At 37.1% G+C, this 14,838-nt stretch overlaps 1 protein-coding gene across 5 annotated transcripts in view; it reads right to left on the reverse strand.

Moving 5' to 3' along the window:
* HERC2 (HECT and RLD domain containing E3 ubiquitin protein ligase 2) overlaps positions 1 to 14,838 on the reverse strand; it is a 284,479-nt gene that overhangs the window by 132,977 nt on the left and 136,664 nt on the right. For all 5 annotated transcript variants that reach the window (XM_047861969.1, XM_047861966.1, XM_047861967.1 and 2 more), the window contains 5 exons: positions 12,694 to 12,827; positions 11,970 to 12,143; positions 11,755 to 11,891; positions 11,246 to 11,397; positions 10,108 to 10,299 (listed from right to left, as the gene is read on the reverse strand). In XM_047861969.1, coding sequence (XP_047717925.1) covers positions 10,108 to 10,299; positions 11,246 to 11,397; positions 11,755 to 11,891; positions 11,970 to 12,143; positions 12,694 to 12,827 — 789 coding nt within the window. The remainder of the gene's footprint in view (positions 1 to 10,107; positions 10,300 to 11,245; positions 11,398 to 11,754; positions 11,892 to 11,969; positions 12,144 to 12,693; positions 12,828 to 14,838) is intronic.

Raw genomic sequence — 14,838 nt, forward strand, 5'->3', positions numbered from 1 at the left:
AAAAATAAACAAAATTGATAAACCTCTAGCCACGCTTCTCAAAAAGAAAAGGGAGATGACCCAAATCGATAAAATCATGAATGAAAATGGAATTAGTACAACCAATCCCTCAGAGATACAAACAATTATCAGGGAATACTATGAAAAATTATATGCCAACAAATTGGACAACCTGGAAGAAATGGACAAATTCCTAAACACCCACACTCTTCCAAAACTCAATCAGGAGGAAATAGAAAGCTTGAACAGACCCATAACCAGCGAAGACATTGAATCGGTTATCAAAAATCTCCCAACAAATAAGAGTCCAGGACCAGATGGCTTCCCAGGAGAGTTCTACCAGACGTTTAAAGCAGACATAATACCTATCCTTCTCAAGCTATTCCAAGAAATAGAAAGGAAAGGAAAACTTCCAGACTCATTCTATGAAGCCAGTATTACCTTGATTCCTAAACCAGAGACCAAGTAAAAAAAGAGAACTACAGGCCAATATCCCTGATGAATATGGATACAAAAATCCTCAATAAGATACTAGCAAATCGAATTCAACACATTTTAAAAAGAATTATTCACCATGATCAAGTGGGATTCATTCCTGGGATGCAGGGCTGGTTCAACATTCGCAAATCAATCAACGTGATACATCACACTAATAAAAGAAAAGAGAAGAACCATATGATCCTGTAAATCGATCCAGAAAAGGCCTTTGACAAAATCCAGCACCGTTTCTTAATAAAAACCCTTGAGAAAGTCGGGATAGAAGGACCATACTTAAACATCATAAAAGCCATCTATGAAAAGCCCACAGCTAACATCATCCTCAATGGGGAAAAAATGAGAGCTTTTTCCCTGAGATCAGGAACACGACAGGGATGCCCACTCTCACCGCTGTTGTTTAACATAGTGTTGGAAGTTCTAGCATCAGCAATCAGACAACAAAAGGAAATCAAAGGCATTAAAATTGGCAAAGATGAAGTCAAGCTTTCGCTTTTTGCAGATGACATGATATTATACATGGAAAATCCGATAGACTCCACCAAAAGTCTGCTAGAACTGATACATGAATTCAGCAAAGTTGCAGGATACAAAATCAATGTACAGAAATCAGTTGCATTCTTATACACTAACAATGAAGCAACAGAAAGACAAATAAAGAAACTGATCCCATTCACAATTGCACCAAGAAGCATAAAATACCCAGGAATAAATCTAACCAAAGATGTAAAAGATCTGTATGCTGAAAACTATACAAAGCTTATGAAGGTAATTGAAGAAGATATAAAGAAATGGAGAGACATTTCCTGCTCATGGATTGGAAGAATAAATATTGTCAAAATGTCAATACTACCCAAAGCTATCTACACATTCAATGCAATCCCAATCAAAATTGCACCAGAATTCTTCTCGAAACTAGAACAAACAATTCTAAAATTCATATGGAACCACAAAAGGCCCCGAATAGCCAAAGTAATTTTGAAGAAGAACACCAAAGTAGGAGGCATCACAATCCCAGACTTTAGCCTCTACTACAAAGCTGTAGTCATCAAGACAGCATGGTATTGGCACAAAAACAGACACATAGACCAGTGGAACAGAATAGAAACCCCAGAACTAGACCCACAAACGTATGGCCAACTCATCTTTGAAAAGCAGGAAAGAACATCCAATGGAAAAGACAGTCTCTTTAACAAATGGTGCTAGGAGAACTGGACAGCAACATGCAGAAGGTTGAAACTAGACCACTTTCTCACACCATTCACAAAAATAAACTCAAAATGGATAAAGGACCTGAATGTGAGACAGAAAACCATCAAAACCCTAGAGGAGAAAGCAGGAAAAGACCTCTCTGACCTCAGCCACAGCAATCTCTTACTCAACACTTCCCCAAAGGCAAGGTAATTAAAAGCAAAAATGAATTACTGGGACCTTATGAAGATAAAAAGCTTCTGCACAGCAAACAACCAACAAAACTAAAAGGCAACCAACAGAATGGGAAAAGATATTTGCAAATGACATATCGGACAAAGGGCTAGTATCCAAAATCTATAAAGAGCTCACCAAACTCCACACCCGAAAAACAAATAACCCAGTGAAGAAATGGGCAGAAAACATGAATAGACACTTCTCTAAAGAACACATCCGGATGGCCAACGGGCACATGAAAAGATGCTCAACATCGCTCCTTATCAGGGAAATACAAAGCAAAACCACACTCAGATATCACCTCACGCCAGTCAGAGTGGCTAAAATGAACAAATCAGGAGACTATAGATGCTGGAGAGGATGTGGAGAAACGGGAACCCTCTTGCACTGTTGGTGGGAATGCAAAGTGGTGCAGCCACTCTGGAAAACAGTGTGGAGGTTCCTCAGAAAATTAAAAATAGATCTACCCTATGACCCAGCAATAGCACTGCTAGGAATTTACCCAAGGGATACAGGAGTACTGATGCATAGGGCCACTTGTACCCCAATGTTTATAGCAGCACTCTCAACAATAGCCAAATTATGGAAAGAGCCTAAATGTCCATCAACTGATGAATGGATAAAGAAATTGTGATTTATATACAGAATGGAGTACTACATGGCAATGAGAAAGAACGAAATATGGCCCTTTGTAGCAACGTGGATGGAACTGGAGAGTGTGATGCTAAGTGAAATAAGCCATACAGAGAAAGACAGATACCGTATGTTTTCACTCTTATGTGGATCGTGAGAAACTTAACAGAAACCCATGGGGGAGGGGAAGGAAAAAAAAAAAAAAGAGGTTAGAGTGTGAGAGAGCCAAAGCATAAGAGACTGTTAAAAACTGAGAACAAACTGAGGGCTGATGGGTGGTGGGAGGGAGGGGAGGGTGGGTGATGGGTATTGAGGAGGGCACCTTTTGGGATGAGCACTGGGTGTTGTATGGAAACCAATTTAACAATAAATTTCATGTATTAAAAAAAAGATTTTTAATTTTTTCCTACTGTAATTTTTTGTAATTTTTTATTCCATTTACTTTCATCCTTTCATTTTATTCTATTTTATTGTATTTTTTTTAATTTCCAAACGTTTTCCTATTTTTTTCCCTTTTTCTTTCCCTTTTTTCTCTATTCTATCATGCTTCTTTCAACAACCAGACCAAAACGCACTTAGGATCTAACATCCTTTATTTGATTTTTTTGTGTTGTTGGTAATTTTTTCAATTTTTACTTTTTATTTTATTAAATCTTTTTCTTCCTCCAAAATGATGAAACTAAGGAATTCACCCCAAAAGAACAGACAGGAAGAACAGACACAAGCTGGATGTCTAAACCAGAATTTAGAATCACAATAATAAGAATACCAGCTGGGGTTGAAAAAAGCATAGAATCCATTTCAGCAGAGGTAAACGATATAAAATCTAGTCAGGGCAAAGTTAAAGATGCTATAGTTGAGATGCAATCTCAAATGGCTGCCACGACGGCAAGCAGGGATGAAGCAGAGCAGCAAATAAGCGAGCCTAACACAGCACCAGTAATAATAATCATTTATAAGTTATTCGATTTTCTTAAAATAAAAACAAAAACAGCTTCAAACTTACACAACTAAATATTTAAACCCACAACAAGAAACTTTAAGAGGTGACAACATGGCCTCAGAATCCATGGAGGCGATGGCCAGGTGGTGAGGGCATCATTGTTCCTCAAGCTGAGATGGTGGTCTCCTAAGCCTGTGTCTCTACTATGAATTTCCTCACTACCTAGGTTAGGTTAGGGGATCTCAGAAGCATTCCTACCATGATTTCCTGATTCAGAGCATCTCTAGGATTCAGGCAAATTGTTGTGGTTAAGAGTTTTCTCAAGAACAATCAATTCAGGATGGCTTCTAACACAAAGTTAGTCTTTTATGACATCATTGTTCATAATGTCCACCAAAAACTCAGTAAATAATAGTTTAATAAGCTTATCTGTGAATAAATTGGTATAATTCATAAGAATATAATCAGAAATTTCTGCAAAACGTGTTTATAATCACAATTAACCAAATTCCAAAGTATTTCATGTACTTGTACTCAAATTTTGCTCATTTAATATAAAAATTCTCCACATCCCTAAACAGTTGCTTCCTGAAAATATTAGTCAATGGACTAAATGCTCCAATCAAAAGACACTGGGTAACAGAATGGATCAGAAAACACGTTCCATCTACATGCTGTTTACCAGAGACCCATTTTAGACCTAAAGGCACCTTCAGATTGAAAATAAGGGGATAGAGAACCATCTATCATGCTAATGGTCAACAAAAGAAAGCCAGAGTAGCCATACTTATATCATACAAACTAGATTTTAAAATAAAGACTGTATCAAGAGATGAAGAAGGGCATCATATAATAATTAAGTGGTCTATCTACAAAGAGGACCTAACAACTGTAAACATTTATGCGCCAAACGTGAGAGCACCCAAATATATAAATCAATTAATCACAAACATACAGAAACTCATTGACAATAATACCATAAAAACTCATTGACAATAATACCATAATAGTAGGGAACTTCAATATCCCATTTACAACAATGGACAGATCATCTAAACAGAAAATCAACCAGCAAACAATGGCTTTGAATGACACACTGGACCAGATGGACTTAACACATATATTCAGAACATTTCATCCTAAAGCAGTAGAATACACATTCTCCTCAAGTGCACATGGATCTCCATGGATCTCTGCACATCTCCAGAACAGATAACATACCAGGACACAAATCAGCCCTCAACAAGTACAAAAAATTGAGATCATACCATGCATACTTTCAGACCACAACACCATGAAGCTTGAAATCAACCACAAGAAGAAATTTGGAAAGACAACAAATACTTGGACTAAAGAATATCCTGCTAAAGAATGAACGGGTTAACCAACAAGTTAAAGAGGAAATTAAAAAGTACATGAAGTCGATGCAAATGATAACACCACAGAGCAAAACCTCTGGAACACAGCAAAGACAGTCATAAGAGGGAAGTAAATAGCAATGCAGACCTTCTAAAGAAGGAAGAAAGATCTGATACACAACGTACATTATACCTTAAAGATCTGGAAAAAGAACAGCAGATAAAACCCAAAACCAGCAGAAGACAGGAAATAATAAAGATGAGGGCAGAAATCAATGCTATTGGAAAAAAAACAAAAAAAACAAAAACAAAAACAGAACAAATCAATGAAACCAGGAACTGATTCTTTGAAAGAATTAACAAAGTTGATACACCCCTAGCCAGTTTGATCAAAAAGAAACAGGAAAGGACCCAAATAAAATCAAGAATGAAAGAGGAGATATCACAACCAACACTGCAGAAATACAAACAATAATAAAAGAATATTATGAACAATTATATGCCAATAAACGGGGCAATCTGAAGAATTGGACAAATTCCTAGAAAGATATACACTACCAAACTGAAACAAGAATAAATAGAAAATTTGAACAGACCCATAACCAGTAAATAAATCAAATTAGTAATCAAAAATATCCCCAAGAAACAAGAGCCCAGAGCCGGATGGCTTTCCAGGGGAATTCTACCAAAAGTTTAAAGAAGAGTTAACACCTATTCTTTTGAAGCTATTCCAAAAAATAGAAATGTAAGGAAAGCTTCCATTCCAAACCCAAAGCCTGACTAAAAAGAAGAACTACAGACCAATTTCCCTGATGACCATGGGTGCAAAAATTCTCAACAAGATAGTAGTCAACTGGATCCAACAATACACTAAAAGAATTATTTACCACGACAAAGTGGGATTTATACCTGAGATGCAGGACTACTTCAATATCTGCAAAATAATCAATGTAATACATTACATCAATAAAAGACAGGACGAGAACCACGTGATCCTCTCATTAGATGCAGAGAAAGCATTTGACAAAATATAGCATGTTTTCTTGGTAACAACCCTCAAGAAAGTAGGGATAGAAGGATCACACCTCAAGATCATAAAAGCCATATATGAAAGACCCACCACTAATATCCTCAATGGGGAAAAACTTAGAGCCTTTCCCCTAAGGTCAGGAATATGACAAGGATGTCTACTCTCGACAGAATTATTCAACATAGTATTGGATGTCCTAGCCTCAGTAATCAGACAACACAAAGGAATAAAAGGCATCCAAATCAGCAAGGAGGAAGTCAGACTTTCACTCTTCACAGACAACATGATACTCTATATGGAAAACCCAAAAGATTCCACCAAAAAACTACTAGAACCGATCCATGAGTTCAGCAAAGTCATAGGATATAAAGTCAATGCACAGAAATTGGCTGCATTTCTATACACCAATAACGAAGCAACAGAAAAAGAAATCAAGGAATCAATCCCATTTATAATTGCACCAAACAACATTAAATACCTAGGAATAAACCTAAACAAAAAGGTGAAAAATCTATACACTGAAAACTATAGAAAGCTTATGAAAGAAATAGAAGACGACACACAAAAAAAGGAAAAATATTCCATGCTCCTGGATTGGAAGAAAAAATATTAAAATGTCAATACTACGCAAAGCAATCAACATATTCAATGCAGTCCCTATCAAAATAACACCAGCATTCTTGACAGAGCTAGAACAAACAATCCTAAAATTTGGATGGAACCAAAAAAGGCCCCAAATAGCCAAAATGGTCCTGAAAAAGAAAACCAAAGCTGGAGGTGTCACAATCCCAGACTTCAAGATGTACTATAAAGCTGTAATCATCAAGACAGTATGGTAGTGACAGAAAAAAAGACACTCAGATCAATGGAACAGAATAAAGAACCCAGAAATGGATCCACAAACGTATGGCCAACTAATCTTTGACAAAGCAGGAAAGACTATCCAATGGAATAAAGACAGTCTCTTCAGCAACTGGTGCTGGGAAAACTGGATAGCGACATGCAGAAAAATGAACCTGGACCACTTTCTTACATCATACACAAAAATAAACTCAAAATGGATGGAAGACCTAAATGTGAGACAGAAAGCCATCAAAATCCTCGAGGAGAAAGCAGGCAAAAACCTCTTTGATCTTGGCCACAGCAACTTCTTAACACGTCTCCGGAGGCAAGGGAAACAGAAGCAAAAATGTACTATTGGGACCTCATCAAGATAAAAATCTTCTGCAGGGCAAAGAAAACAATCAACAAAACTAAAAGGCAACCAACGGAATGGGAGTAGGTATCTGCAAATGACATATCAAATAAAGGGTTAGTATCCAAAATCTATAAAGGAACTTATCAAACTCAACACACAAAAAAACAAAGAACCCAGTGAAGAAATGGGCAAAAGACATGAATAGACACTTCTCCAAAGAAGACATCCAGATGGCTAATAGACACATGAAAAAATGCTCAACATCACTCATCATCAGGGAAATACATATCAAAACCACTATGAGATACCACCTCACAACTGTCAGAATGGTTAACATTAACAACTCAGGCCAGAACAGATGTTTGTGAGGATGCAGAGAAAGAGATCTCTTTCACGCTGCTGGTGGGAATGCAAATTGGTGCAGCCACTCTGGAAAACAGTATGGAGGTTCCTCAAAAAATCACAAAAGGGGGGCGCCTGGGTGGCGCAGTCGGTTAGGCGTCCGACTTCAGCCAGGTCACGATCTCGCGGTCCGTGAGTTCGAGCCCCGCGTCGGGCTCCGGGCTGATGGCTCAGAGCCTGGAGCCTGTTTCCAATTCTGTGTCTCCCTCTCTCTCTGCCCCTCCCCCGTTCATGCTCTGTCTCTCTCTGTCCCAAAAATAAATAAATGTTGAAAAAAAAATTAAAAAAAAAAAAATTTAAATTAAAAAAAAAAAAAAAAATTAAAAAAAAAAAAATCACAAAAGGACTACCCTACCTACAATCCAGCAATTGCACTACTAGGTATTTATCCAAGGGATACAGGCGTGCTGTTTTGAAGGGGCACATGCACCCCAATGTTTATAGCAGCACTATTGACAATAGCCAACGTATCGAAATGTACACACACACACACACACACACACACACACACACACACAAAATGGAGTATTACTCACCAATCAAAAAGAATGAAATACTGCTATTTGCAACTACGTGGATGGACCTAGAATGTATTATGCTAAGTGAAATTAGTCAGAGAAAGACAAATATCATATGACTTCACTCATATGTGGAATTTAAGATACAAAACAGATGAACATAAAGGAAAGGAAGCAAAAATAATATAAAAACAAGGAGAGGGACAAAACATAAGAGACCCTTAAATACAGAGAACAAACTGAGGGTTGCTGGAGAGGTTGTGGGTGGGGGGAATGGGCTAAATAAGGGGCATTAAGGAAGACACTTGGGATGAGCACTGGGTGTTATATACATAGGGGATGAATCAATCACTGGATTCTACTCCTGAAACCATAATTGCAATATATGCCAACTAACTTGGATGTAAATTAAAATACAAAAAAAAATTTTTTTTAATTAAAAAAAAGCCACCCAGGCGCCTGGGTGGCTCAGTTGGTTAAGCGTCTAACTTTAGCTCAGGTCATGATCTCGCAGTTTGCGAGTTCAAGTCCCACATCAGGCTCTGTGAAAACAGTTCAGAGCCTGGAGTCTGTTTAGGAGCCTGGAGCCTGCTCAGACCCTCCCCTGCTCACACTCTGTCTCTCTCTCTCTAAAAAATAAATAAACATTAAAAAAAATTTTTTTAATTAAAAAAAAAGTAAAGCAGAACTGACACACCAGAAAAAAAAAGAAATTTCTCCAAGAAGATATACAAATGACCAACAAACATGTGTAACGATGCTCAATGTCCTTACATTAGCAAAATGTAAATCAAACCACAATGAGATACCACTTCATAGCAACTGGGATGGCCTTGATCCATCCAGAGAAAAACTACTGTTGGTGAAGATGTGGAGAAACTAGAAGCCAGTCCATTGCTGAGGGGGAATGGAAAATGGTGCAGTGCTAGGGAAAAGACTGGAGGTTCCTTAGCATGTTAAACATAGGATAACCTTATGACCCTGCACTTCCACTCCTTGGTATATAACAGAAGAAATGGAAACAGGTGTTCAAACAAAAACTTGTACACAAATGTTCCTAGCAGCATTACTCACAATGGCCAAAAAGTAGAAACAAGCCAAATGTCCAACCATGGATAAAAGGATAAATAAAATGTAGTATATTCATATATTTTAACCATAAAAAGAGATGAAGTACTGAAACATGCTAAGTGAAATAAGCCATATACAGAAGGCTAAAAATTATATGAAATATAAAAATTATATTTATATGAAATATTCAGAATAGGAAAATCTACAGAGCTTAAAACAGATTTGTTGTTGCCAAAAGCTGGGGGAGTGGGAAATAAGGAGCTGCCACTAAATGGGTATGGCTTTGCATGAGGGTACAAAAAAGTTATGTAACTAGATACTGGTAATGCTTGTACAACACTGTGGATATGCTTAATGCTAATCAATTATAAAGTTGTTTAAAATAATACGTTTTACTACCAAGGGATACAGGAGTAAAATGTATCATTTTAAACAACTTTATAATTGATTAGCATTAAGCATATCCACAGTGTTGTACAAGCATTACCAGTATCTAGTTACATAACTTTTTTGTACCCTCATGAGAAAGAATGAAATATGGCCCTTTGTAGCAACGTGGATGGAACTGGAGAATGTTATGCTAAGTGAAATAAGCCATACAGAGAAAGACAGATACCATATGGTTTCACTCTTAGATGGATTCTGAGAAACTTAACAGCAACCCATGGGGGAGGGGAAGGAAAAAAAAAAAAGAGGTTAGAGTGGGAGACAGCCAAAGCATAAGAGACTCTTAAAAACTGAGAACAAACTGAGGGTTGATGGGGGGTGGGAGGGAGGGGGGTGGTGATAGGTATAGAGGAGGGTACCTTTTGGGATGAGCACAGGGTGTTGTATGGAAACCAATCTGACAGTAAATTTCATATATTGAAAAATAAATAAAATAAATAAAATAAAAATAAAATAAAATAATTGTAAAAAAATGATACATTTTATGTTATTTTCATTTTACCACAATAAAAAAAATTTATAAAGAGAAAGAAAAGATGAAGAAAAAACCTTGGCATTTTCATAAATGACTAGTGTCAACCTACCAATCAGCCGAAGTGCTGTCTGTGTCAGGGCAAGCATGCCAGAGTTCAGCAGGAGGTTCAGGTTGTTTGCACCATGTTGCAGGGTGAGCATGCTGAGCATCACCAGGAGAAAGCGAGCTTGTGGGGTCGTCCCCAGGCTTGGTCCTGAGGGGTTCTCATTGGTAATGGTTTGTAGAGGGACAGGCTGGATACCTAAATGGCATTAGCACCCACATAAATTTCTTGCATGTGGATATAAGAACATACAGATGAGGAAAACAATAGCAATTTTTTAAAAACTATGTTTTTCAATGGGTTTCCAAAGAGTGTGGACATCAGGCAGCTGTTCATTGCTTTGCAATAATCCTACCACCATCAATCCACATATACCTATTTCCATTTGTCTGCAAAACTTAACATGCAGCTCCTCTAAATATCCCTGGTGGCTTACTCATTTTATTTCATATACAAGAGTCATATTTCACTTCTCTTCCACAAAACCAATCCTAGCATTTCTCTGCAGGTGCTCAAACTATTCAATAAATTAAGTATTAATAAAGGATATACACTTTAGGGTATATGGTGTTAGTGATACACATGAAAATGTTAAAATGTAAAAGCTTACTATTAGGACACTACAAAATTGTGTCTTCTGCTGAATTTTGAAAGTTCCGTTTAAAATTTGAGAAACCTTAAAGCAGCTTAGAGTATCAGTCTACGGGCACCTGGGTGGCACAGTCAGTTAAGTGTCCAACTCTTGATTTCAGCTCAGATCATGATCTCACAGTCATGAGATCAAACCCTGAGTTGGGGCTCCACACTAGGCATGGGAGCCTGCTTAAGATTCTCTCTCTCCCTCTCCCTCTGCCCCTAACCCCACACATAGGAACGTGTGTGCACACTTTCAAAAAATAAAAATAAAATATAAATATATTTATATATCTATAAATATAAAAATAAAAAATTTTTAAAAGATTATCATTCTAATGTACAAAGTTATTAAAGTCTTCTCAAAGAGCAAAAAATTAGCATTTGTAAGTTTCCACAACATATAATTAAGAGCCAAACTATAAGATAATGCTAACATGATTACGGGCAATACTTTAACAGCAATCTTAATACAGCCTTTTAAACATCAATTTTTTTTTTTTTAACTTACCAAGCTCTTTAAATTTTGCATTTGCATCTATCAAAACATTTCGAATATTCTGAACAGCCCAAGCATATAGCTTGCCAAAAGTTACTTCCAGCAGCATCCGATTAAAAGGTGGGATCAAATCAACATCCTTTAGGCAATCCGTAAGAGGTTCCCTTTCAAACAAAGATAAAGAATTTTACGTGGCACATTGCCGGAAAGGGGGCGCCTGAGTGGCTTAGTCAGTTGAGCGTCCGACTTTGGCTCAGGTCATGATTTCACAGTCCATGAGTTCAAGCCCCATGTCGAGCTCTGTGCTGATAGCTCAGAGCCTGGAGCCTGCTTCAGATTCTGTCTGTCTCTCTCTCTCTCTGCCCACTCCCCCCACCCCCCACCACCCCACTTGCGCTCTCTCTCTCAAAAATAAACATTAAAAAAAAATCAGAATATTGCCAGACTTTTAATTTCAATAAAATAATTTCTTGTTGCCAGAATTTCCCTTATTAAGAAAAAATGTTATAATAAAGTTTTACCCTATATCAATCCCCTCAGGAATAAGTCTTTGCCATCCACAGAACATAGCATACTGCACAGATGGAAGTAAGAAATTTTTGGTTGCCAGTTTTAAAATTGTATCTATCCCTTCCAGACGAACTTCTGCTCTCTCCAACTGCAAAATATGAATGCATACAGTTAAATGTTGTGTATATTATCCCGTGCAGAGAAGAATGTTTTTAGCAAATTTTACCTGTTTTAGTAGGCACTTTCTCATTTTTTCCACATCCACTGGCTCTTCCTTAAGGGCAAATTCAGCAATTGTACTGAGGAGCGCAGACTGTGGATAGAGACCCTGAACATTCTGCTTCAACCACTTGTATTTGTGAACACCTGTAACGGTACTCAACAGTGGTTGCCATTTATCCTGACAAAAGAAAGCCATTTTCACCATTAGTTTACCTTATTAACATGGGCTCTGAAACAGTTACTCAAATAAATTATAAATAAATGCAAGTACGTTTAAATTGGTAAAATACTTTAAATTAAGTACCTAATTTATGGCAAAAATAACTATGCCATAAATAGGCTTATAAATGAATTTATAATCTCTATACTTACATACTTTGGAACAGACTAACATGGTATACAAAGTTAAATTATCATAGGTTTCAACAGCCTATGTGACCAGGACAGTTTCTAGAGCAAAGTATACATTCAGTGAATGAATGGCAAATGAATAATGATATAATGTACTACTAAAAGTAAAAGGGAACACTTTTCCAGCTATCGATCTAACCAGGACACCATAAATCAAGTGTGTCAGGCATGACTGGGGCGGTCACCCATATGTATAATAACCCACTACACTCTCTATCCTATAGACGCTCAAGGACAAAGTGACAATACTTATGGGTTCCCTTGCTATGTGCTGTGTTTCTATTCAGCCAGCCTCAGAATCACAGAAAATACTTCACCTTAGGTGATTTAATTGTAATGGGTCTTTTATCCACATTTATAGGACTATGTGGCAAAATGCAAGCTTCTTCTAAATCACTCTCTTCATTTCCAATTTTTTCTTCATCATCTGTAGATTCTGGCTTCTTAGGAACTATGATTAAAAACATCTTTCATTATAAAATTCATTTACTTATATACAATTTTAAATTAAGAAGTATTAAATATGCATGAAGGTAAAGGACCTATTTTACTCAAACATGTAAATACCACTGTCAACTGAAATGCTCAAACTACAAAAGTAAAAACTATCATGATTATTCTCACATGACATTCAATAATAACACTCTGCTACTCCACATCATGTACAGAAAGATGGGGAAGGTGCTATGATGGTCATACAGAAAGAGAAGCCCAGCAGTCAGCAAACTTTTTCTTAAAGGGCCAGATAGATGGTGAGTATTTTAGTCTTTGCAGGCCAGTCTATTGCAAATACTGGATTCTGCTGTTGCAAGCTGAAAAGCAGCTAACTTTATTTACAGATGCTTGAATTTAAACTTCATATAATTTCCATGTGTCAAACATATTATTCTTCTTTTGGTTTTTTAAAAAGTAACTTTAAAATTCAAAACCCAATCTTAGCTCATGAGCAACATACAGCAAGCAGCAGGCTGCATTTGTCCCCAGCTTGCCCACTCTGGACCAATGCAATGAATCTGTCACCACTATGCAACTGAACTGAATTAACTGGATACCTTTTACTATGTTAGTCTCTTTAATTTGGGAAATTTCTATTGAATTTTCAATATGATATGTGGTGTTGCTTTCATATTTTTGCTCCCTTTCAAGACTTTTAGTTTATTTCTTCTCAGCAAGTAATATAATAAGGAATATAATTAATAATACACATGAGCAGTAAACACTAACACAGCAGGTCTGGGTTGCCCAAACTCTGCAAATTCCCAAGAAACACTGTCCTTTCAGCACTTGGCCATCTCCTGTGAACTGAGATCCAAGTCCTTGACATGTTCTGCCTGAGAAAATTGTTTCTGTATGCCTGAGGTCTAAGGCCATGTTTTCCAGTTTGAACAGACAGTTTATGCTAAGAATGTGACTTACAGTTATCACCTGTTTCTACTGTAGAAGCTAGAGTCTAAATAACTGAGAGTAACCATGCAGGCCCCATATGTCTATGTGACTGACCCACAATAATAATCTTGGATGCCAAGGCTCAGGTGAGCATCCTTGCTGACATCCCTTCACACATGCTGTCACACATCACTGCTGAGAGAACTAAGCACGGCCCTATGCAGCTCCACTGGGAGGGAACTGGAAGCTTAGGCCTAGTTTTCTTTGGATTTCCCTCAATGTGCCTTTCCTTTTGCTGATTTTAATCTGTATCCTTTCACAGTAATAAACTGTAACTGTGAGTATAACAGCTCTTCTGAGTCCAGTGAATCATCAAATTTAAGGGTGCTTTTGGTGAGCCTAACACAGCACCAGTAATAATCATTTATAAGTTATTTGATTTTCTTAAAATAAAAACAAAAACAGCTTCAAACTTACACAACTAAATATTTAAACCCACAACAAGAAACTTTAAGAGGTGACAACATGGCCTCAGAATCCATGGAGGCGATGGCCAGGTGGTGAGGGCATCATTGTTCCTCAAGCTGAGATGGTGGTCTCCTAGGCCTGTGCCTCTACTATGAATTTCCTCACTACCTAGGTTAAAGGGATCTCAGAAGCATTCCTACCATGATTTCCTGATTCAGAGCATCTCTAGGATTCAGGCAAATTGTTGTGGTTAAGAGTTTTCTCAAGAACAATCAATTCAGGATGGCTTCTAACACAAAGTTAGTCTTTTATGACATCATTGTTCATAATGTCCACCAAAAACTCAGTAAATAATAGTTTAATAAGCTTATCTGTGAATAAATTGGTATAATTCATAAGAATATAATCAGAAATTTCTGCAAAATGTGTTTATAATCACAATTAACCAAATTCCAAAGTATTTCATGTACTTGTACTCAAATTTTGCTCATTTAATATAAAAATTCTCCACATCCCGAAACAGTTGCTTCCTGAAAATATTAGTAATTCTTTTAGTTCCTTTTATAACAATTCTCCATGTATCAGAATACTCAATATTTCCAAAGGAA

Source organism: Prionailurus viverrinus, chromosome B3 (genome assembly GCF_022837055.1).
Source record: "Prionailurus viverrinus isolate Anna chromosome B3, UM_Priviv_1.0, whole genome shotgun sequence".
NCBI lineage: Eukaryota > Metazoa > Chordata > Mammalia > Carnivora > Felidae > Prionailurus > Prionailurus viverrinus.